Raw genomic sequence first — 23,326 nt, forward strand, 5'->3', positions numbered from 1 at the left:
AAGTTTTGAAGCTGCCATGTTCAATTTCACAACTTAAAAACATCTGTCTGTGATATTTTTGCATAGACTTTTGAATGATAACCGACCATTAAATTCTAAATTTTGTATTTTTCTATTTTACCAAGTATCCCGCCCCCCAGCAAAAAACCTGAATCCATCCTAATATAAGCTGAGAAGAAAACTGGAAGACAATGAAACAAAATATTGATGAATATCTCTGGAGTATAAAATTAGGGATCTTATATATACACACATGTATTTTTTTGTTACATATGGAAAAAAAGCAGTATTAAAATAAGAGTACTTCTGAAAAGGGGGGGAAGAGAAAAGAAATTACTAGGTAAAATCTTTTTAAAAAAATGCCTTCTCACTAACAAAAAATACTCTCAAGAGAGACGCTATAGAAATCTTCTCAACCTGCCACTATTTTGTTCACATTCACACCTGGTTCTCTAGATGTATTGTGCTAGATGAGGATGTCTAAGGCACTTGTGGAAATTCCATTAATACTTCTTTGTAATGGGCAGAGACAAGAAAACAGGGGTAAATACTAATGTACAAAGAAGACTTTAATAGACTGCAAGAGACAAAGAAGGACATTAAATAATAATGAAAGTATCAATTCACCAAGAAGATATAACAATTATGAATATGTATGTACCCAACATCCGAGCTCCTAAATATATGAAACAAACATTGACAGAATTGAAAGAAGAAACATTTACATAATAATAGGAGAATCAATACCTCCCTTTCAAGAATGAATAGAATAATCAGACAGAAGATCAATAAGGAAAGAAGGACCTGAGCAACATTAGAGGCCAATTGCACCTAACAAACATTTATAAAACGCTACACCCAACAACAGAATGCACATTTTTCTCAAGTGCATATGGAACATTGTCAGGGTAGACCTTATGTTAGGACACAAAATAAATCTTAAAACATTTAAAATTATTGAAATCATACCACCTGTCCTGATCATAGTGGAATGGAACTAGAAATAAACAGCTGAGGGAAAATCGGAAAATTCACAAACATGTGGAAACTATACAACACATACCTAAACAACAAATGGCCTAAGATGAAATCACGAGAGAAATTAGAGACAAATGAAAAATAAAACATAACATACCAATTAGTAAATAAATAAATACATAAATACATAAATAAACACATAAATAAATAATAAAACATAACATACCAATGCTTATAGATACAGCAAAATAAGTGTAACAAGGGAAAGTTATGGCTATAAATGCTTACATTAAGAAATAAAGAAGATCTCAAATTAACCACCTACCTGTACACTTTGAGAAACTATAAAAAGAAGAACAAACTAAATCCAAAGCTAGCAGAAGGAAGTAATAAAGATGGGAGCAAAGACAAATGAGATAGAGAATAGAAAACACAGAAAATCAACAAAATCAAGAGTTGGGTTTCAAAAATATCAACAAATTTGACAAATGTTTAGGTAAAGTAACCAGATAAGAAAAAAGGAGAGAAGACTCAATTAAAATCAGAAATGAAGGAGAAGACATTACAACCAATTTTATAGAAATAAGAAGGATTATAAAGAATGAAAAATTGTATGCCAACAAATTAAATAGCCCACATGAAATGGATAAGTTCCTAGAAACACAAGGCCCACCAAGACTGAATCATGAAGAAATAGAAAATCTGAACAGACCTCTAATTTGCAAGGAGATTGAATCATTAAACAAAAACCTCCCAACAAAGAAAAGCCTAGGACCAGATGGCTTCACTGGTGACCACTACCAAATACCATTACATTCTTTAAAGAAGTAAAACCAAACCTCTTCAAACTCTTCCAAAAAATTAGGAGGGAACATCTCCAAGCTCATTCTATAAGTCTAACATTATTCTGATATTAAAACCAAACATCAAACATACAGAGCAATTGAATCACTCTGTTATACATCTGAAAGTAACATAACATTTTGTGTCAACTATTCTCAAAAAGACCAATATCCCTGATGAATATTTATACAAAGGTCTTCAACAAAATACCATCAAACAAAATTCAAAAGCACATTAGGAGGAATATATGCCAAGTGGGATTGACTCCTGCAATGCACAGATGGTTCACATTTGAAAATCAAGCAATGTAACATACCACATAAACAAAAAGAGGAAGAAAACCACCTAAAAATATCAATTTATGCAAAAAGCATTTGCCAAAATTTGACAGCCTTTCATGATAAAAACACGCAACAAACTGGGAATAGAAGAAAACTACCTCAACATACTAAAGCCCACATATGAAAAGCCCACAGGTAATATCACACTCAAAGGTGAAAAACTGATTTTCCTCTAAGATCAGGAAAAAGACAAGGACCCTCACTTTTGCCACTTCTGTTCAGCATAGTACTGGAAATCTTAGCCAAACAATTAGGCAAGCAAAGCAAATAATAGCTGCTAAAATTGAAAAGGAGGAGACAAAATCATCCCTGTTTGAAGACAATATAATCTTATATGTAGAAAACCCCAAATATTCCACACACACAAAAAAAGATGTTGGAATTCATTCATTCAGCAAAGTTTCAGGATACAAAATTAACACTCAAAACCAGTGGCATTTTTATAAGTTTATAACGAACAAATCATAAAGGGAGTTAGGAAAACAGTTCCATTTATAATAGCACCCAAAACCAATAAATTCTTAGGAATAAACTTAAATAAGAAAGCTGAAGATGTATACACTCAAAAACTACGAAACATTGCTGAAAGAAATTAAAGAAGACAACAATAAATGGAAACACATCTTGTGTACATGGATTGATTGCAAGAGTTAGGATTGTTAAACTGTCAAGACCATCCAAAGAGATGTATACATTCAGGGCAATTCCCATCACAATCTCAATGTCACTTTTTGCAAAATTAGAAACACAAACAACAAAGCATAATAAACATCCTAAAATTTGCATGGAATCTCAAGGAATCCAGAATATCCAAAACAATCTTGAAAAGAAACAATGAAGTTGGAGGTCTCACAGTTCCTGATTTCAAAATTTATTTTAAAACCACAGTCATCAAAACAGTGTGATACTGGCATAATGACATATAGACCAATGGAAAAGAAGAGGGAGCCTAGAGAGAAACCCGGCTTATATGGTCAGATGATTTTCACCAATGGTGCCAATACCATTTAATGGGAAAAGAGCAGTCTTTTCAATAAATGATGTTGTGAAAACTGCATTTCCACATGTAAAAGAATGAAATTAGACCCTTACCATATACCATATACAAAAAATAATTTAAAATGAATCAAAGACCTAAACATAAACATAAAACCTAAAAGTGTAACACTCTTAAAAGAAAACATAAGCAAAATGCCTCATGACATTGGCTTTGGCAAAGATTTCTTGAAAATGCACAAAAAGCAAAGACAAAAAATAGCATATGAAAATTAAAAAGTCAAACATCTGTGCATCAAAGGACACAATCAACAGAGTGAAACACAACTTTCAGAATGGGAGAAAATATTTGCAAACCATATTTTTGATAAGGGGTTAACATTTAGAATATATAAAGAATTCCTACAACTCAACAACAAAAAACAACCCAATTTTAAAAATGGGGAAAGGACTTGAGTACACATTTTTCCATAGATGATACACAAATTGCCAACAAGCATATGAACGGATACTCAACATCCCTAATCATTAGAGAAATGCAAATCAAAACCACACTTTTACCTCACACCATTAGGATGGCTAGTATCAGGGGGGAAAAGACTATAACAAGTGTTAGCAAGGATTTAGGAAAATTAGAACCCTCGTGCACTGTTGGTGAGAATGTAAAATGGTGCAGCTACTATGGAAAACAGTATGGTAGTGCCTTAAAAAAGAATTACTATATGACCTAGCAATACCATTTCTGGGTATACATACAAAAGTCTTGAAAGAAGGATCTTTTTTTTCAATGTTTGTTTGTTTGTTTGTTTATTTTGGGAGAGGAGGGGGCACAGAGAGAGAGAGAGTGAGAAAGAATCCCAAGCAGGCTCTGTAAAGTAGGATTTTAACGTTTATTTATTTTTTGGGACAGAGAGAGGCAGAGCATGAACGGGGGAGGGGCAGAGAGAGAGGGAGACACAGAATCGGAAACAGGCTCCAGGCTCTGAGCCATCAGCCCAGAGCCCGACGCCGGGCTCGAACTCACGGACCGCAAGATCGTGACCTGGCTGAAGTCGGACGCTTAACCGACTGCGCCACCCAGGCGCCCCTGTAAAGTAGGATTTTAAAGAGACTTGCACACCCATGTTCACAACATTATTCAAAATAGCCAAGAGATGTAAACAACCCAAATGTCCATCAATGGATGAAAAGACAAACATAATGTGGCATTATACATGAAATAAAATATTATTCAGACTAAAAAAGGAAGGTAATTCACATGCTACAATATGTGGAAATTATGCGAGGGAAATAAACCAATCCCAAGATTTATATGGGGTATCTAGAATAATCAAATTCACAGAAAGAGAATGTAGAATGGTGGTTGCCAGGGACTGAGGGAGAGGGAAATTCGGAATTACTGTTTAATGGGTATAGTTTTGCACCATGAAAAGAGTTCTGGAAACTGATCTTTAACACTATTAAACTTTACGCTTAAAAAATAGTTAAGATAGTTATGTTATACATATTTTTACCACAATTAAAAAGAAATGTGATTGGCTACATTCCATCAAATATCACAGGAAATGGGTCTATTCAAAATTGACAATTAAAAATTTGTTTTCTGATACTCCACGTACTTTCTTGATTCAAGTCTGTGATTTTAAGAAGCCATTTTTGATAGCGTTATAAACAATGAATCTCTAACATCTCTTAGTACTTCGTTTTTACCATGTTATTTTCAAAGAGCCGATTTCACACAAACATATTAGCAAAAACGTAATTAATACTCTTAACATCTTTTCAATACACTCAGAACGTTTTAGGCAGAGGAAAGCCGTCAGTGAACCAAACCGCACAGATTCCATGGCACAGCTCCTGTCTATATTCATCCAGAAGGCAACACATTGTAATAACAGAGTAATCTGTTACACAGTCCAGTTCTGTAGCTCCATACTATGGAATGCCTTAAATTAACATATTTTGTTATTTTTCCAGAATTCTTGCTCATACTAAAGTTCAAATATGATAGGGAGTACCCTAATAGAAGAAACACTGAAAACGGGGGGGGGGGGGGGGGGGAATGCAGCATTTGTTAGATTTAACTTTTTTTTTGTTCTTATTTCTTTGTTAATTTTAAATAAATACCTGCTTCTGAAATTTTCCTGATATTTGAGTGACCCCCCCCCTCCCAAATATACAAGCTCCAGTTTCCCAAAATCTGCATCCACCTAGGGGAAAAAAATTGGAAAAATATGACTTAAAATAATAGTGATTATTTCTGAACTATAAAATAATTATTTCTAAGCTACATGTACATATCCCCCAATTTTATACGTACACATACATATTTTATTATTTTTTTTAAAGTACTTACGTTAATACCAAAAAGACTTTTTTTTTTTTAAAGCAGTGGGATAAGAAATAACCAAGTAAAAACTTAAGACAGACAAACAAAAACTTGTTCCCTGACAAAGTACCGCTGCGAAAACCGGCTGTTGAAATATTCACAACCTACTGTTACTTGGGTCACATTCGCTCCTACTGCTCTGTATTTACTGGGGGACCAGGGAAGCCCAAGCCAACTGTACAGGAGGGACCGGTGTGGAAGCTTCTACTTCTAGGATTTCCTGCTTCGCCTCATTCACACACTCCAGAGTCCTGACTTAGCTAAAAGTGAAAATCCACCGTAGTTGAAACACGACTAAGCATGTCGTTTCGATTTCAGGTCTCCTTCATCCCGAACCTGCAAAGAATGGCTGTAATATCCGGTTTGCTTTTCACTTCTAAAGAGAACGGTCCATATCCGTAGAAGGCAGACGCTGCAGGAGCGCGAAAGGATAGGCGAGGGCAGCTGAGAACTTGTCCCTGACCGCAGCGCCCGCCCTAGGTAAGTTCGCTCCTAAACCTGGTCTTCCATGCACAAATCCATTAACTAACAACAACAAATTCCCAAGCGCAGACCCCACGCGAGCAGGCGGCAAAGACAGCATAAGAACGGCGAGGGTGCTCCGCGGTGTGTGGCCTTTGGGATGGTTTGCTCTGCCTGAAAAGCGACAGCGCCTGCACCGTGTCCCCGGGATGCGTTGCCCCTCTTCTGGCACCCACCCGGGTTTGCACCAAAAGCCCTGCACGGAAGGACTGCATCCGACTGCATCTTTAGAAAGGGGGATTGAAGTCCTTTCTTAGACTGAGGGACCAAACCCCGACCCAGTCACAGAGGTGCGGCGTAGACTCGCCCCCTCCCTTCCCAACGCCCTTTTTCAGACAGGTCCTGCCTGCGCCCCTGCTGGGCATTGGGAAAACAGAGAGAAAAGATGATCCTTAGGGACCGTGTAAATCTAAATTTTGGACTGTTGGTTGTTCTTTCATTAATTACACTCAATATTCTGAAGTTGCTACAAAGCTGTATTACATGAAATAATTCAACATTCTTCCTAATCGATTGTTAATCAACTGTTAAAAATAACCGTATGACCGAACTATATGGTTTGCTCATCACGCACTGTTTCTAAACGCACCATCCAAACAAATAATAACCTGCAGTATTTATTAAAAATACAGGTTTGCAGCATTTTTAACCATCACTCTAGATAACTCTTACAGGCAGTAACTTTGGAAAATAATGATCATTTATCAGTATATAATACAGCTATCTCATTCTACTTTTTATTTTGGAGAGAAAAGCTTCTTGCCTTGCTTCCACAGTCCTGCTTTGCATTAAACATTTTTTAAAAGAAAATCACTTTGTAAGATCATCTCTTTCCCAAAGCTTTTCATAACATTAACTATGAGAACTCCACATTTCCTCCTAACACAGGCATTACAAAGGCTCATGTTTTACTTCTAATTTCTCCTTGAACAACCATAGAAGAAGTCTCATGAGAATCAGGTTGAATTTTTTAACCAAAAAATATTATAGTTACCCTCTTACTCCTTGGTAATTTCCAGTTTACAGAATCCTATTGACACAGAACTTGTCTCACTATTCTGTGGCTTCACAGGCTCATTATTGGAACAGTACATTAATTGTGGAAAATTTAATGTATTGAGAGGTTTTGTCATTGATCCAGACAGTAATGAATTAACCAGGAATTACCATTTTACCGATAACACTGATAAGAAAGTTGTAATTTACCGAAGTGAGTTCCTTTTTCAAGGTCGTCCAGGCAATAGATGACTAGAACTCTAGGTGTTAATTCATAGCATTCTTCCTCCAGAATCTGTACGGTGACATCCCAGGTGTCTCTGGGTTGCCCCTGCCTAACACTCTCCACAGTGCCCTCCTTGTTTGTGGTTCCCTTGGGGTCTGATTCTGCCAGCTCATACTTCTCATGGGACAGTTTGTTTGTGGTAATCCTTCCTTCCTTCATACCAGCTTTAACTTGTGGGAAGGAGTTGTCACCATTTCTACCCAAACCAATTATTTGCCTTCTTTTGGAATTTCACCCTTCCTGCCTCCTTCAATACTTATTATTTAAGCAATACTTGCATAGCATTTATTACGTATCAAATATAATTTTAAGTGGTTCATATGTATGCAGTCTGGGATACTTTTTATTCTAGTGGCCCTACAATTTAGTTATTATAAGAATTCCCATTTCACAGATGAAAAAAAGGAGACAGAGAGACATCTTTCCAGTAATCACGCAGCTTGGAAAGTATGGATCCAGTGTTTGAGCCCAGGCAGTTGAGCCCCAAACAAACAGTATGATGCTGTCTCTCTTTAACTTATCAGCCATCCATTTCTTTCCAGGATCTTCAAACAATCTCTCTCTGTCTGTCTGTCTGTCTCAATCTTTATCTCCTTGCTCTTGCTCTAATTTTAGCTCTACTCTACATCTCCCCCTCTGTCATCAACACCTTTGACAAATCCCTTTTATGGGCCTGAAAATTCATGGATATCTGCCATGTAATTAATCATTTTTGTTTCTCATAAGAAACAAATGGACAATGTTTTCTATTCCCCCCCAAATGTGGAGAGTAAATATAATATTGAAAAGTTATGTAAGGATGCATTCTTTATCCAGAAATTATTCTTAGTTGCAGACTGCTATTTCAATTAATATCTCGAATTAGCTAAGAAAGTTGTAATTGTGTGTTACCACCTGTCCCAAACTATACTGGATCATATTATCCAGACTCACCTATAAGGATACAGGAGTGGTGAGCTCACTTCTGTCTCCTGAAGGAGGTGCTCAATTGTGCCCAATGAGCATTTACTTACTTGAGGGCATGCCCTTGTAGGGGCACCTTTTTGCATGAGACCTCCTACCGTTTTGGGTCCCGTACTGTCTAAATGACTATTCAAGTAACCCCACCTTAGGCAGAGGACTGGAACCAGTGTGGGGACATGTGAATGTTGCTTAGCGTTATCTTAGAATAAAGGCACAGTAAATGTTCTTTGGATGGTCTCTATCTTTTGGTATGATGAAATGTTCCATTCATTTAAATGACAACAATCAAAGCAGAGTCTAGCTCAGATGTGGAGCTCTGTCAGATCCGGGAAGATCCTCAAACATCCTCACAACTGGCTCTCTTTGCTGTAAACTTATAAACGAGAAATGCTTTTCAGTACATGAATGAATCCTGGCCCCATATATTTCCTTTTTTAATGTTTCTTTCTTTCTTTTTCTTTCTTTCTTTCTTTCTTTCTTTCTTTCTTTCTTTCTTTCTTTCTTTCTTTCGAGAATGAGCAGGAGAGGGGCAGAGAGAGAGATTGAGAATCCCAAGCAGGCTTCTCGCTGTCAGCTCAGAGCCCAACATAGGGCTCAATCTCACAAGTCCTAAGAGTCTGACACTTATAACCAACAGAGCCACCCAGGAACCCCTGGACCCATATATTTCTTTAAGCACTGTGTATAAAGGTTTTGGATATGGAGACAAGCTGCATTATTTCTTTTCCCTTCTTCCACGCTCACTCCCCCAACCAATCCACCTCCTGTCCTCTTCCTTTCACTAAATCTATCCTTATCACGGGCACTGTTCACCTTCATTTTCTCTTTCTCAGAATATTTTGTGTATAATTCAACCCCCAATAACTCTATCTATTGCCGTGTATTTCATCTCCTGCTTACTTTTCTCCAGACCACTTACCATCATCTAACGCATGTAGATCTTTTCTCATTTGTTTTGTTAATTACCTGACTGCCCCTATTAGACTGGAGCTCCATGAGGCAAGAATCTTATCCATTTTGTTCATTTCTGGATACTGAGCACCTAGAACAGTGCAGCATACAGTAGATACTGAATAAATATTTGCAGAATTGATGAGCCACTATATTGTCCTGGAATTCTTAGAAACTCTATGACCACTCTTCTCATTTCCTTCATGTCTCATTCTTCCTTACCCCCAAAATGTTGGTTTTCTCAGGACTCTATCATCAGTCCTTTGCTTTCTTCATTCTGTTCATTTTATGCATCTCTTGGATATGATTATTTTAGGATTCACTTTAAGAACAATTAAGATAATAGATACAGGTTTTCTGTACCAATCCTTAAGGCACTAACTAGGGTACACACTTTTCCCTTAGGAATGATGTCTATATTCCATAAGCAGAAAGCTGATATGTGTGTAATTTGTACAACCATTAGAGGTGACTTCACGGGGCACCTAGGTGGCTCAGTCGGTTTAGCATCCCACTTCGGCTCAGGGCATGATCTCGTGGTCCGTGAGTTCGAGCCCCACGTTGGGCGCTGTGCTGACAGCTTGGAGCCTGTTTCAGAATCTGTGTGTCTCTGTCTCTCTGATGCTCCCTCGTTCATGTTCTGTCTCTCTCTGTCTCAAAAATAAATAAACATTAAACAAAAAAAATTTTTTAGAGGTGATCTTGTGTTTTTAGAGGTGATCTAGATCACCTCTAAATAGAGGTGATTTAGAGGTGATCTTCAGGATCTTGTGTTATATTGAACAGTTCTTCTGGATTACAGGTTACCATGGCATCTGGGCTCACCATGGAAGCCCCCATTTGCCTGATAAAAAACAAGGAAGAGGAGCTGGTGGTGAATCCAGAAGCACTAGAGATTCTTTGCAAGATATCTCAGCCTGTGGTGGTGGTGGGCATTGCAGGGCTGTCTCGGACAGGAAAATCCTACCTGATGAACCGCCTGGCAGGACAGAACCATGGTGAGTGTTGTCCTGGGAACAGGGCCATTTGCTTGGAACCATCAATATAACAGGCTGTTCAGGCCTTCTCTAGTGTCATCTCAAGGAAGAGCCTAACCCCTCCCACTGAAGAAAAATTCTAATTCTCACCATCAAATTTACAACCTAACCCTATCTATCCACAAAATCTTACTCTTATATCTAGTAAAAAAGAAGAGTCTCCAACCCTGCTTGTTCTCTGGAACCCATCCACTCTCATCAGCTCAGCTCCTGTCGTGATTCCCTTTCTTTCTTTTGTGTCACTTTTGCCCAAATTACAGGGCCATTCCCAGCAGCATAAAATTTTAGTTTATTGTGTCTTCTTTTTAAAAGAGATAGAAAAAGGGGCGCCTGGGTGGCTCAGTCGGTTGAGCGGCCGACTTCGCTCAGGTCATGATCTCGCGGTCCGTGAGTTCGAGCCCTGCGTCAGGCTCTGTGCTGACAGCTCAGAGCCTGGAGCCTGTTTTAGATTCTGTGTCTCCCTCTCTCTAACCCTCCCCTGTTCATGCTCTGTCTCTCCCTGTCTCAAAAATAAAAATAAAAAAACGTTAAATTGTTTTAAAAAAAATTAAAAAAAATAAAAGAGATAGAAAAAAAGAGGAAGGAAGGAATGAAGGAGGGAGGGAGGAAGGAAGAAGCTATTATCCCCAAATCTCAAGGGAGCTTAGATTAAATTTTTTCTTCCATTTCATAACAAAAGTTTGATAAATTGTGCTCCCTCTCTTTCTGTATTCAGTGTTTTCTAATGTGAAAACTGTAATATGCCCAGAAAAGTTTATAAAACATACATGTACTATAAAGTTATTAAATGTAAGATGGTCACCTGATCAGGTAAAGAAATTTAATATTACCAGCACTCAAAGCCCAAATCACACCCTCTTGCACTCTTATCTGTGCTCACCAGTATTTTTAATTTTGATGGTACTTCTTTGCTTTTGAAAGATGGTTTCGGGGCACCTGGGTGGCTTGGTCGGTTGACTGTCCAACTACTGATTTTGGCTCAGGTCATGATACCAGGGTCATGAGATAGAGCACTGCATCAGGCTGTGTGCTGAACCCTCTCTCTCTCTCTCTCTCTCTCTCTCTCTCTGCCCCCCTATCCTGTTCGTGTGTGCGCACACTCTCTCTTTAAAAAAAAAAAAAAAAAAAAGAAAGAAAGAAAGAAATGTTTTTATAGTCTATGCATTTCAAAAAAGTTTAATTTGGTCTGCTTTTAAAGTTTATATAAATGAAATTGTACCATGTGTATTCTTTTGTGTGTTGTTTTTCTTGTATGTATTTGTAATTTATTTCTGTTAACTGCTGCATAGTGTACAATCGTATGAAGATATCAGAATTTGTTTCTCCATTTATTATTAATGAATGTTGAGATTGGTCCCAGATTTTCTTGTTTATGAATTCAACTATCATAAATGGTTTTGTACTTAAATTCCAGTACACACTTACTCAACCTTCCCCCGTTGATTATACCCAGAATTGGACCCATAGGGTGACAGGGTATCTGTGTTTTCAGCCATTCTGGACAGTCTCAAACAGCTTTTTAACTTTTATGTGCAATTTACATGACTGTTAGCAGTCACTGAGATTTTCCCACATCCTTATCACCATTTGGTAATGTTAGACATTTTGGCTTTTGCTAACCTTGTGACTATATAGTCACATAGTCTATGTCTCACTATGAATCAGTTTGAGAACCTTTTCATATATTTATTTGCTGCTTGTATTTCTTATTTTTTTCAGTGCAATAAAGTTTTTTTTTCCTTTTAAGGGTCAGCTAAAACTACACAGGTTAGTAGAGTTTACATTAATCTGTCCTATGACCTATTTGAGCCTATACAGGTACAAGATGAATAGGGGGCCCAAAGTGTTTCCTCAGAAAATCCTTAATGTCTGTAAACAGTAGATTGTCGCTGAAATGGAAGAAACTCCTTTCCCTGCTGGACCCTGAAATGGAAGACATTTATAAGTTTCACCACTGTAGCTCCTGGGGAACCTGGACTATCTACTGTCCCTGTATGTTGTTAACTCCTCCCTTGCAGGTTTCCGCATGAACGCCACAGTGAGATCTGAAACCAAGGGCATCTGGATGTGGTGTGTGCCCCACTCCTCCAAGAAGAACCACATCCTTGTCCTTCTGGACACTGAGGGCCTGGGGGATGTGAAAAAGGTAAGGAAGAAAGTTGAGTAAACTTCCTTGCTCTTGCCTATTAATTCACTACCTCAATTCCACTTCTGTGACTATTCCTACAAATAGCAAGTGCAAATTATAGATAATGAGGTTAAATTCTCTTATCTTGAACTTTTTTCCTTGAGAGCACAAATTCATCTCAAGTAAGATGAGTTAAGATATTCATCTTACTTTTAACACCAGGGTTAATGACACAATTTAATAAACACTTTTGAGTAGCTACATCCAGGCCTCTCTGCTAAGTACTACAGACACAGCAGGGAAGAAAGTAAAGACCCAGAGGTTAGCGGGGAGACCTCAAGTACTTAGTACAATCAGTACAAGGTGCCATGGATGCAACCTCGTAGTGGGTAGGGATTAGATTTCAACTTTCCTGGTGAAGTAACACGAAAACTGACTGAAGTGTAACCCATCAGGTCAATGGGACTACCAGTTAAATTGTATGGATTGGTGAGTTTGAATATAGTAGCCTCAAAAATAGGTTTGAACAAAGTAATATATTTAAATAAACTCCAGAAAAGCTTTGGCTGTTCCAAGAACATCCATAATGATTTTAGTCTAAGTTTCTTCACTGACTTCTAAAAAGCATGATCTTGACCAATATAAAATATTGTAAACAGGATACTTGTAGGAGTGTTGTCTTCACAGTATTAGGCACAATCAGTAGTTTCTCCTTACTTCATATAAGTCTGAGTCTACATTGTAGCAGCAGAAGATGGGTTGATTCTGATACTGCCCCTCAAAAAATAAAGGAGAGACTTAGAAATTCTGAATTAAAATTTTTTGTTTTAAAACTTTAAGTTTTAAAGTCCTCAGTATAAAATAAAGTGTAAAATAAAAACAGAAGAGAAACTAAAACAAAACCTATCAGGCCTCATGAATTCATCTCACCATATGTTTGGATTTTAACAAGTTTATCCCTTCTTTGAATGTACCAGCAACTTCTCAAACTAAGAAAAAAGAACATAAGTACCAACTTGTTACTTACCATTCAAGGGCCCTGCAACTTAATTCCTAGTGAGTTAGATCTACTCTAATTACCACCCCCCACCCAAAAAATGAAGAGGGACTCTTGATGGTGAAATATATTATATTTTGGCCAAAACTTGTTTCTTTTTATGTAATTACACTTGTTTAAGGGACCCAAACATACCATATTATTAATAACTGGTGGCAATAGAGAACAACTCACTAAATTTAGATTTAGGTAGTATCTAATTCTGTTTTCCTGGCCTTCAATGCCCCTCCCATCTTGTCTTGAATCTCCTTCCCAGTCTTGTCATCATCTACTCTCACACATTTATACATTGCTTCAGCCAAATGGAGTAATTCAATAATACATTTATATGATTGTGCTTTTTAATTCCGACTTGGCTTGTGTTGGTCCTCCCATGATCTTTTCATTTCCACAAATCCACACTGCATCATTTCTTTAAAACCCACCTATTTTTTCTTACCCACTGCCATCATTTCACAGTCAGATGTAATCTCTTGCTCAGAATTCACAGGGCACTTTTCTTTTTTACGTTTTTGGTTTTTACCCCTTTTCCTTTTACATTTTAGGCTTCTGGTTCTACTCCTGGCAGAGATCATTAACTTGGTTAATGTTTCTTGGTTGTATGTTTACTCATTGGTTGACCAGCCCAGAAAGTCAACTTCTTGAGGGCAACGACTATCATATGGGTGGTTGTGTCCACACAACCAAATGTATTGCCTGACATTTAGAAGACAACCGATGAATAGTTGTTGAATTTAACTGAATGACATTGTGTTTTTAATGTTGTCCATGACGCATAAAGTTTGCTGTAGGAATAATTTCCTGCTTATTGGCATATATCTACTGTGTTCTAGTCACTGTGTTAATGAATGGAAATGTTAACAAGTAAATGAAGGGGAGACTCTTTAGTCTTTTGCTCTAATGTGCTTTCCAGGTCAACCCTAAGAATGACTCATGGATCTTTGCCCTGACTGTGCTTCTGAGCAGCACCTTGATCTATAACAGCATAGGCACCATCAACCACCAGGCCCTGGAGCAGCTGCAGTATCCTTCCAGGGACCAAACCACCACGTTTTATTGAGTTTACAGGAATGGCAACTGAGACTGTCATCTTAATTGTCTGGTTGAGGAGAAGGGACATGGGAAATAAGTTAATGTTTATAAAATTTGTTTTTATAAGACCTGGAAATTGTGGTATAAATCGTTTCTCCTTCCTTAGCTGAATTCTCAGCTACGTGGCTGAACTAACGCAGCTCATCAGGGCAAAATCCTCAACACCTGATGAAGTAGAGGACTCCACCGAGTTTGTGAGTTTCTTTCCAGACTTTGTTTGGACTGTCCGGGATTTCACTCTGGAGTTGAAGATAGATGAATCCTCAATCACTGAAGATGAGTACCTGGAGGATGCCTTGAAGCTAATTCCAGGTCTCAGAGCATGGCATGGGTGATGGAGGTTCCAGAGGGAGTGGGAGCAACTAAGCCCTGTCCTTCAGGACTTGAAATCAAATTTTGTTTGCCCTTGGTTCGAGATATAGTCTATTAGTGAGGGGTGATTGGTGAATGATGTGTGGTGATTGTTTTTCATAGGTTATTAGCTGCAAAACTCCAGCTGCTGGACTCGCTGAGGAAATTTAAGGACCACTGTGGAACCAAATGATTTTAGACCAAATGGGTGTTGTAAAACATTTTTCTAGGTTACAGTGCTGCAGCTTCCTAAGGCCCACATACTCGTGTTCCTTTTATGTGCTCCTCTTGTTTCATACTGACAAAAATAGCTCATCAGATTCGAAGTTGGTGAACATTGAATCACAAGAAATAAACGGACATAAATTGTTTGTTATGGAAAAATATACAAAACATAAAATTTACCATCTTAACCATTTTTGAGCTTATACTTCTGTGGCAATAAATGCATTCACATTGTTGTACAAGCATCACCACCCACCAACTCCGAAAACTTTTTATATTCCCCATCCAAAGTTGTACCTGCTAAACACTAACTCCCTAATACCCCCTACCCACAGCCCTTGGCAGCCACCATTCTACTCTCTGTCTCCATCTAGGTACCTCATAGAAATGGAATCATACACTACTTATCTTTTTGTGACTGGCTTATTTCAGTAACCATAATGTCTTCAAGATTCATTCATGCTGTAGCAGGTGTTAGAATTTCTTCCTCTCTGAGACTAAATAGTGTTCTACTATGTATATACCATATTTAAATGACCGTATTTTAAAAATATATTTCATGTGTCTATGAAATATTCTATGAATACTTTACTAGTGCCTGGACAGTTACAAATTTCAGAGAAAGGATATTTACACATTAAGAGTCCAGGAAAAAAAAAAAAAGATGTCCTTCTAGTAAGACTTTCAGATCCACATCTATCTGTCACATGATTTCACTTTCTTCTTTCTTACGGTCTTATACATTATGTTACCATTTTAATATCATTAATTCACTACATGTTAATTTTACTTGCATTTTATTTTTACTTTATTTTAGCAGAGTGAATAATTGATGGCACCTGGAAATAATACAAGTTTTTATTTAATCATTCATGTATTCATTTTTCCAAAAAAAATTTTATTGAATATCTTATATATCCCCCAAAATCATTCTACGAAGTACTTCCAAGTCAGATCTAGCCTGATATAGATAGTGTTAAGACCTCCAAATTACCTGCAGGTTAACCTTACCACGTGGACACTTCCACTAAAAGAGCTCCAAACATATTTTTTTAGTGTGATTTTTTTTTACTCTGAATTTTAGAAATTTTTTTCTTCCCTTGGTATTATTTGTCCATCTCCTGTTATTTTCACAAACAATGTCTTACTCTTCTTTCTGGCATTACTTTATTTTAGGAATTTTCACTACTTTTGTTCATTCATCAGTCATTTGATAAACATTTTATAAATGCTTAAACCACTAAACTCCATACCAATGCTAAGGAAACCAATTATAAGTTTGTTCAGTTGAGCCTGATGCCTTTCTTTCTTCTCCCATAGTATTTTCTTGACTCTGCTCCATGCAGAAATGGATTTTCCATACCTGTGGTGATGGCCCAGGTTGGTTAGAAATGACTGGATGAAAGGAGATTTACAGACACAGGAGCTGCAATGATGGGAAAATTCCTGGAAATGAAGTCCTCACTCCTCTACCTGAAGGCTGCCTTTCAGTGATCACCTTTTTTCCACCTTTGCAGGCACAAATCCCAAAATCCAAAATTCCAACATTCCCAGAGAGTGTATCAGACAGTTCTTTCCAAAACGGAAGTGCTTCATCTTTGACCGGCCTACAAATGACAAAAATCTCTTAGCCCATATTGAGAACGTGCCAGAAGACCAGCTGGACAGTAGTTTCCGGGAGCAATCAAACAAATTCTGCACCTATATTTTCACTCATACAAAGACCAAGACCCTACGAGAGGGAATCATTGTCACTGGGAACCGTGAGTCACCTTTGTCCCACAGCATGTCTCTGTTCAGTGTGCGTGGGGGAGCTTTGAGTATACTCTGACTTTGGCAGTAATTTTGTTGACATCTGTTTGTCAGATGTCAACTGACTATGGAGAAGCAGATATTCATGCCATGAAAAGTATCCATACATGTTTCTTAATCAGTCTCTCTATGTGAGGGTTTGCTGAGACTTAATATATCTCAAAACCCTAATTCACTAATTATAAAAAGGCAAGACAGAGTTAAAGAGAGGACATCTGCAGATTGAGAAATCCTATAGGATATCTTCTGGTCTTTAAGGATATAGTAGATATTTTGTAAACTTACATGAGTCAGATCATGAATAGGAAGCTATAAGTTCCGGCAAGCCCATTGACAAAGAAAATTATGTATAGTCTTATATGCAGGGCAGGCTTCATGGGCACGTGACATACAGTCCGGTAATACCTTGTGCAGAGATGGGCCAATACTCTCTGTGTGTTTTGTTTTAAGTTTCCTTATTTATTTTGGGAGAGAGAATTCTAAGCTGTCAGCACAGAGTCTGATCTGGGGCTTCAACTCAAACCATGAGATCATGATCTGAGTGGAAATCAAGAGTTGATTGCTTCACCAGCTGAGCCACCCAGGCACCCATCTATCCGTGTTTTGAATTCTTGATCATTTTCAACTAGGAGCCCACGTTTTCATTTTGTCCTGGGCCACACAAATTATGTAGCTGGTCTTGTTTGTGTATACTACTTCACCTGTATAATCTATTCCTTTTTATTCTCATTGAATGGGAAACTATTTTTCCAGTGACCCATGAGCATATTAATTGCAATTAATCAATTATTTTAAAAAATTGTTTTAATGTTTATTTTTGAGAGAGAGAGAGAGAGCGCGAGCGGGGAAGGGGCAGAGAGAGATGGAGATACAGAATCCAAAGCAGGCTCCAGGCTCCAGGCTCCAAGCTGTCTGCACAGAACCCTGCCCAGAGCTTGAACCCATGAGCTACAAGATCATGTCCTCAGCCAAAATTGGATGCTCAAATGACTGAGCCACACAGGCGCTCCTGTAATTGATCATTTAAATTATAATATGAAGAAATGGAGAACAATAAAAGAAAGAATAGGAAAACAATGTTGTTAGAAAGAATTTGATTCCCAAAGAAGAAAATAAAGTTTGTTTCTAAATAAGGTGGGGTTTTTGTGATCTCAGGATGATGCTCCATAAAAACTGGAAGCCAATGATTAAGACCTCGCTATTTATCCTCAAATTTCCTGCCTTATTCAGGGCTGGGGACTCTGTTGAAAGCCTATGTGGATGCCATCAAGACGGGAGAAGTTCCTTGCTTGGAGAACGTGGTGACAGCTCTTGCCCAGCGTGAGAACTCAGTGGCCGTGCAGAAGGCAGCCGACCACTACAGCGAGCAGATGGCCCAACGAGTGAGCTTCCCCACAGACACGCTCCAGGAGCTGCTGGATGTGCATACAGACTGCGAGAGGGAAGCCATTGCAGTCTTCATGGAGCATTCTTTTAAGGATGACAAGCGGTCTTTCCAGAAAAAGCTTGTGGTAGTGTGTCTTAGCATTTATCCTTCCTAATTCCTACCCTTCTGGATGAATGCTTACAGTACATTTTTTTGACTCCGCAGCTCTTCTACCTCTCATGGTGGATGGAACCTGGGTTCTTGTGAGTGACAGGCACTACAGGGTTACTAGTCATCTTTTTACTAAAAGATGGGCATTCTATTAATTTTCTATTGCAACATTTGAAAATTACCATTAATTTAGCACATTGTAATAATAAATATATATTTGTATATATATTATTCATATATAATATATATAATACATATATAATATACATGCATAAGCTTACCATTCTGTAGGTCAGAACATAGGCATAGGATGGCGCCATCCTCTGCTCAGAGTGTCACAGACTAAAAACAAGATGTTGGCCAAAATGAGTTCTCAGCTGCAGGCTCTGGAGTGGCTCCAAGTTCATTCGGGCTGCTGACTGAATCCCCTTCCTTTTGGTTGTAGGATTCATGTTCCCTTTTTTGTTGGCTTTCAGACAGGGGGTGCCTCCAGCTCCTAGAAGCATTTTTTGTACATCTCCATGTTCTCCTTTCATCTTCAGGACAACAATAACACATAAAATTCTTTTCATATTTTAGTTTTTTTTACTTCCTCTTCTACCAAGAGCTTGGGAGAACTCTCTGCTTTAAAAGAATATATGGTCTTATCTAAGCCTTCTCCAATCCTACCCTCTAGTAATCTCCATTTCTTAAAGTTAACTTGTACCATGTAATATCTAACCACTGGAATAAAATTCAGCAAATTCATAGGCTCCAGGACCATGCAAGGGGTATACATCAGAAGAAGGAAATCTTGGAGGAGAGTTTAATTCCTGGGGACAATTAATTACCATTGGCATCTTTTTGGAAGTTTGTCTTTCAGTCTATGACCACCCTACAGTGAAAAAAATCTCTTTGTTCGTATTGAGAAAATGCCAGAAAGTTAGCTGTATTGTAATTTTCAAGAGCAGGGGAAATGTTTATTTTTTCCTCTTTACACACTCAAATTCTTGTTAAAAGAATTCATGGAGAGTTCCAAAGTCTGCTCAGAATACACTTTAGTCATTACCAGATGATTGTTTGGGGGGCAGGGGGATGTACGTTTTCATCCATAACAACCCAAACTCTCTGAGGAAACTCTACTTCTAGACACAATTCAACTTCCTATTGCTCATTGTTGATGATTGGGTCACTGTTAATCATACTACAGCAGAAGGAACCATGGAGTTCATGTCTTCCAACCCCAGGGAAGTAAAGGGACTTTCCACAGGTCACACAGAGAATTGGTCAGAACTAGGGCTAAAAGTCTCTTGACTCCTGGTCTGTTCCATGTTTCACTGTACTCTTAGGTAATCAGGATGCTTTTTCTAAAAGGATGACAGTTGAACTTTCCCTCCTAACAGCTTCTTCCCATTGGATTTCTCTACATTTCCCTGGCAGGACACCATAGAGAAAAAGAAGGATGATTTCTTGATGCAAAATGAAGATGTATCTTTCAAATATTGTCAGGCTGCAATGGAGCAGCTTTCAGAGCCTCTGAAGGAAAGCATTTCAAAAGGAACTTTCTCTGTTTCTGGAGGATATGATCTGTACTTAAAAGCAAAGAGAAATGTTGAACTTGGTTATAAAGAGGTGCACAGGAAAGGAGTTAAGGTAAGGAATAAAGGGAAAGAGGTTGAACAGTAGAGTGGAGTCAGGTGGCCTTTGTTGCACCTTCTGAATATCTAAGACCCTAGTACCAATTATGGGGAAAAACAAGAGCAAGGCAATAATTCCCTATGGAGCATATGATAATATTTGTGCTAAGTCCCTGGGGAATACAAATATTAGAGACACAACTTTGCTCCCAAGATGCTGATTTTACCAGAGATACAAATAGTGAACAGGATAGGGTATGATAAAGGTTATACTGGTATGCTAATAGACTAATGATAATGGTAATGATGATAATAATGGTTAACACATTGTACACTGACTCTCTACCACACATGGTCTTTAGGTGCTTTTGTTGGGTTATTAATTTAATCATCAGAGTAATATTGTGAATTAGGTACACTACTATCTACATTATACACTTGAGAAATGTGATGCACAGAGAAGTTAATAAATTGCCTAAGCCCATGCCACAGTAAGTGGTAGAGCTGGTAGGGCAAATCAGTATCTTGGTGGCCATTCAAAGCTCAGATGGCAGCTTAGGAAACATTACAGAAGGTTGCTCCTAGAAGTTTAAGATGAAGTATTCATAGATGTTAGCTTTATTAAGAAAAGCTAAAAGAGCTTCCAGGAAGAAGAAAAGAATGTCCAAATGCATATAAACAAAGTTTTAATATGTTTGTAGAATCAGGAGTCTGGTTGGCTGTAACCCATGGTGGGGCTTGGGGGTGGGCATCAGTTAGAAAAGGGTCTCAAGAACTAAGAAGACTATGATGGAGTTTTTCCATTCTCATCAATAGATTAGAATTTATGCTGTGGACATAGAAGGAAGGGAATCACTCAGGGATACACAATTTACTGGGCCACATTTGAGGTTTTGTTGAACAATTATTTCTGCAACCAGAGACAAGATCTTTGTTGCCTGACATGTATTTGCTCCTTGTTGGTTGGTTCCTCAGGCAAATGAGATCCTCCAGAACTTCCTACAGTCACAGGCAGCAGTAGAGGAATCCATCATGCATTTAGACAAAGCCCTCACTGCTGGGGACATGGCCAAAGCAGGTACAGGGGAGGGCTCAACTCACAGCGGGATGGGTAGATTCCTGCAGTGCCCACTGACAGATCTGACCAAAGACCTTCTTGCAACAAGGAGTTTCCTCTTCTACCACAGAAAACATGCTCTGTTCAATCAATTCTGAAAATAACAAGACAAGTGGTAGTTGTACATCAGCCAGCCAGGCAGAGTCTCTAACTTCAAAATGAGAAACCTGTCAATGGTGTGGCCATCTGGTGAAATTACACATTTCCCAGTCACCTTTGCAAAGTCAGTTTAGTCTCTAAGCTCAGGAGGGTCAGACCTGACCTGTTATTTTATTCCCTTTAAAAACTTGCATGGGGCAGTGGAGCAGGCCAAAAGGGAGGCCTCTGAGAAGGAACAGGAGCAGCTAAAACAGAAAGAAGATGAACAAAAGCAAAAAATGGAGGCTCAAGAGAGGAGCCTCAAGGAAAACCTAAGCCAGCTGGAAGAGAAGATAAAGAAGGAAAAAGAAAACGCTCAGGAAATGCTGGAAAGGATGTTGAAACATTATCTGAAGGTAAGTCTGGCCTGGATTTGGGCAGATCCTCACTCCTCAGGAAGAGAAGGACAAAATTTTAAGCAAAGTCATGATCCAAGAGTGAAACACAAATGGCATGTGATTTACTAACTGCCTCAGTCCATGTGGATCCTGCTGTAACCCTTAAAGCCATAATACATCTGCCCCTTCCATAGTGCTAGACTTTCGAGTATACAAATAACACCCCTTGAGGAATGGTTTGCTATTTGGAGTGGTTATGGAATGGTCTTGTGAACCCCAATTGAGTAGGGTCTTTGTCTTCTAGTCCTATAGTCCTTAGGATTCTTGATACCACCATCAGAGAGATCAGAAATAGATTTTTTTTTGTCTTGAAAGTATCCAATTAGGTCTGATATGAAATGAAAAGCCTCCAAAACTTGCTGCATTTTTTTCCAGATCTGTCTGAATATCCTGGGATTATTATAAAACATAGAGGAAAATCTTTCCTTGGTCCAACCTGCAGCTTGATAAGCAATATTCTGTACAGAGTCAGTAGTTACCATGTTTTATTAGATGATTGTAGCCATGCAACCTCAAATAGAACTGAGAATTAATTAGAATTAAAACTGTATTCCTACCCAAAGAGCATTGTTTGGGCTAGAATGCGTTATGGGGAAAGTTCTCATGTCTGATCTAGGCCCAACACCTACCCACCCCCAGAGAGATGATGCTGAGGACATCTTAGGATGTTATAAACCATGGATACTCTCATTATCCAGGTCAAAATGTATGGACACATTGGATATCCTCCAAACAGCAGTCTAAAGTGGCAGAAAAATAGATACCTACGTTTGCTGCTGGCTGAATCCTGATAATGGTGATTTTCACAAGTGGACTCTTTTCATTTTATAGGTCCAAGAAGAATTGCTTAATGAAAGATTTGGAAAGAAATCCGAGGAGTTGAATAAGGAGATAAATCGACTACAAGAAGAGATTGAAAGAAACAAAAAAACTGATCCGTTATTGATTTCAAAGGCGATTGATGTGGCTGGGAATGTATTAATTGTGGCACTACCTGAAATTTTTAGGCTAGTCCGTCAAGGGAGGAAAATCCTCAATGAAAACAATTAAATAAGCTTAGATGTCTTGTTAAGGATACTATAAAATGAGGCTTCTTTTGTTTTAGTAGTGTAATACTGTGTTTATTTTTGAAATACATGTGTCAGGCCACTTTCATACAACAAAAGTTTAAAAATAAAAAGTGATTGCAAAAAACATCAGCTCATGGCATACAAGATAAACTTAATTTTGACTGAATGAAATAATTTAGTGAAATGGGAACCAAGTTGAAAAATACAATGGAAGAAAAGGCTAAATTTTCAACTTTTTTTTTTTTTTTTTTTAAATTTTTGGGACAGAGAGAGACAGAGCATGAACGGGGGAGGGGCAGAGAGAGAGGGAGACACAGAACCGGAAACAGGCTCCAGGCTCTGAGCCATCAGCCCAGAGCCTGATGCGGGGCCCGAACTCACAGACCACGAGATCGTGACCTGGCTGAAGTCAGACGCTTAACCGACTGCGCCACCCAGGCGCCCCAGAAAAGGCTAAATTTTCAATGCCATTGTAACAAAATA

General features: G+C 38.3%; 1 protein-coding gene across 1 annotated transcript; it reads left to right on the forward strand.

Moving 5' to 3' along the window:
* Positions 1-5,711: 5,711 nt before the first annotated feature.
* LOC125173529 (guanylate-binding protein 4-like) lies at positions 5,712-22,991 on the forward strand. The gene is made up of 11 exons (XM_047872789.1): positions 5,712-6,027; positions 10,068-10,263; positions 12,321-12,448; positions 14,401-14,510; positions 14,698-14,891; positions 16,673-16,918; positions 18,198-18,478; positions 19,924-20,136; positions 21,096-21,198; positions 21,538-21,731; positions 22,605-22,991. The coding sequence occupies exons 2-11, from the start codon at positions 10,074-10,076 to the stop codon at positions 22,821-22,823; spliced, it is 1,878 nt and encodes a 625-aa protein (XP_047728745.1). The 5' UTR covers positions 5,712-6,027; positions 10,068-10,073; the 3' UTR covers positions 22,824-22,991.
* The last annotated feature ends 335 nt before the right edge of the window (positions 22,992-23,326 follow it).

The sequence above is a fragment of the Prionailurus viverrinus genome, chromosome C1 (assembly GCF_022837055.1).
Source record: "Prionailurus viverrinus isolate Anna chromosome C1, UM_Priviv_1.0, whole genome shotgun sequence".
Classification (NCBI taxonomy): domain Eukaryota; kingdom Metazoa; phylum Chordata; class Mammalia; order Carnivora; family Felidae; genus Prionailurus; species Prionailurus viverrinus.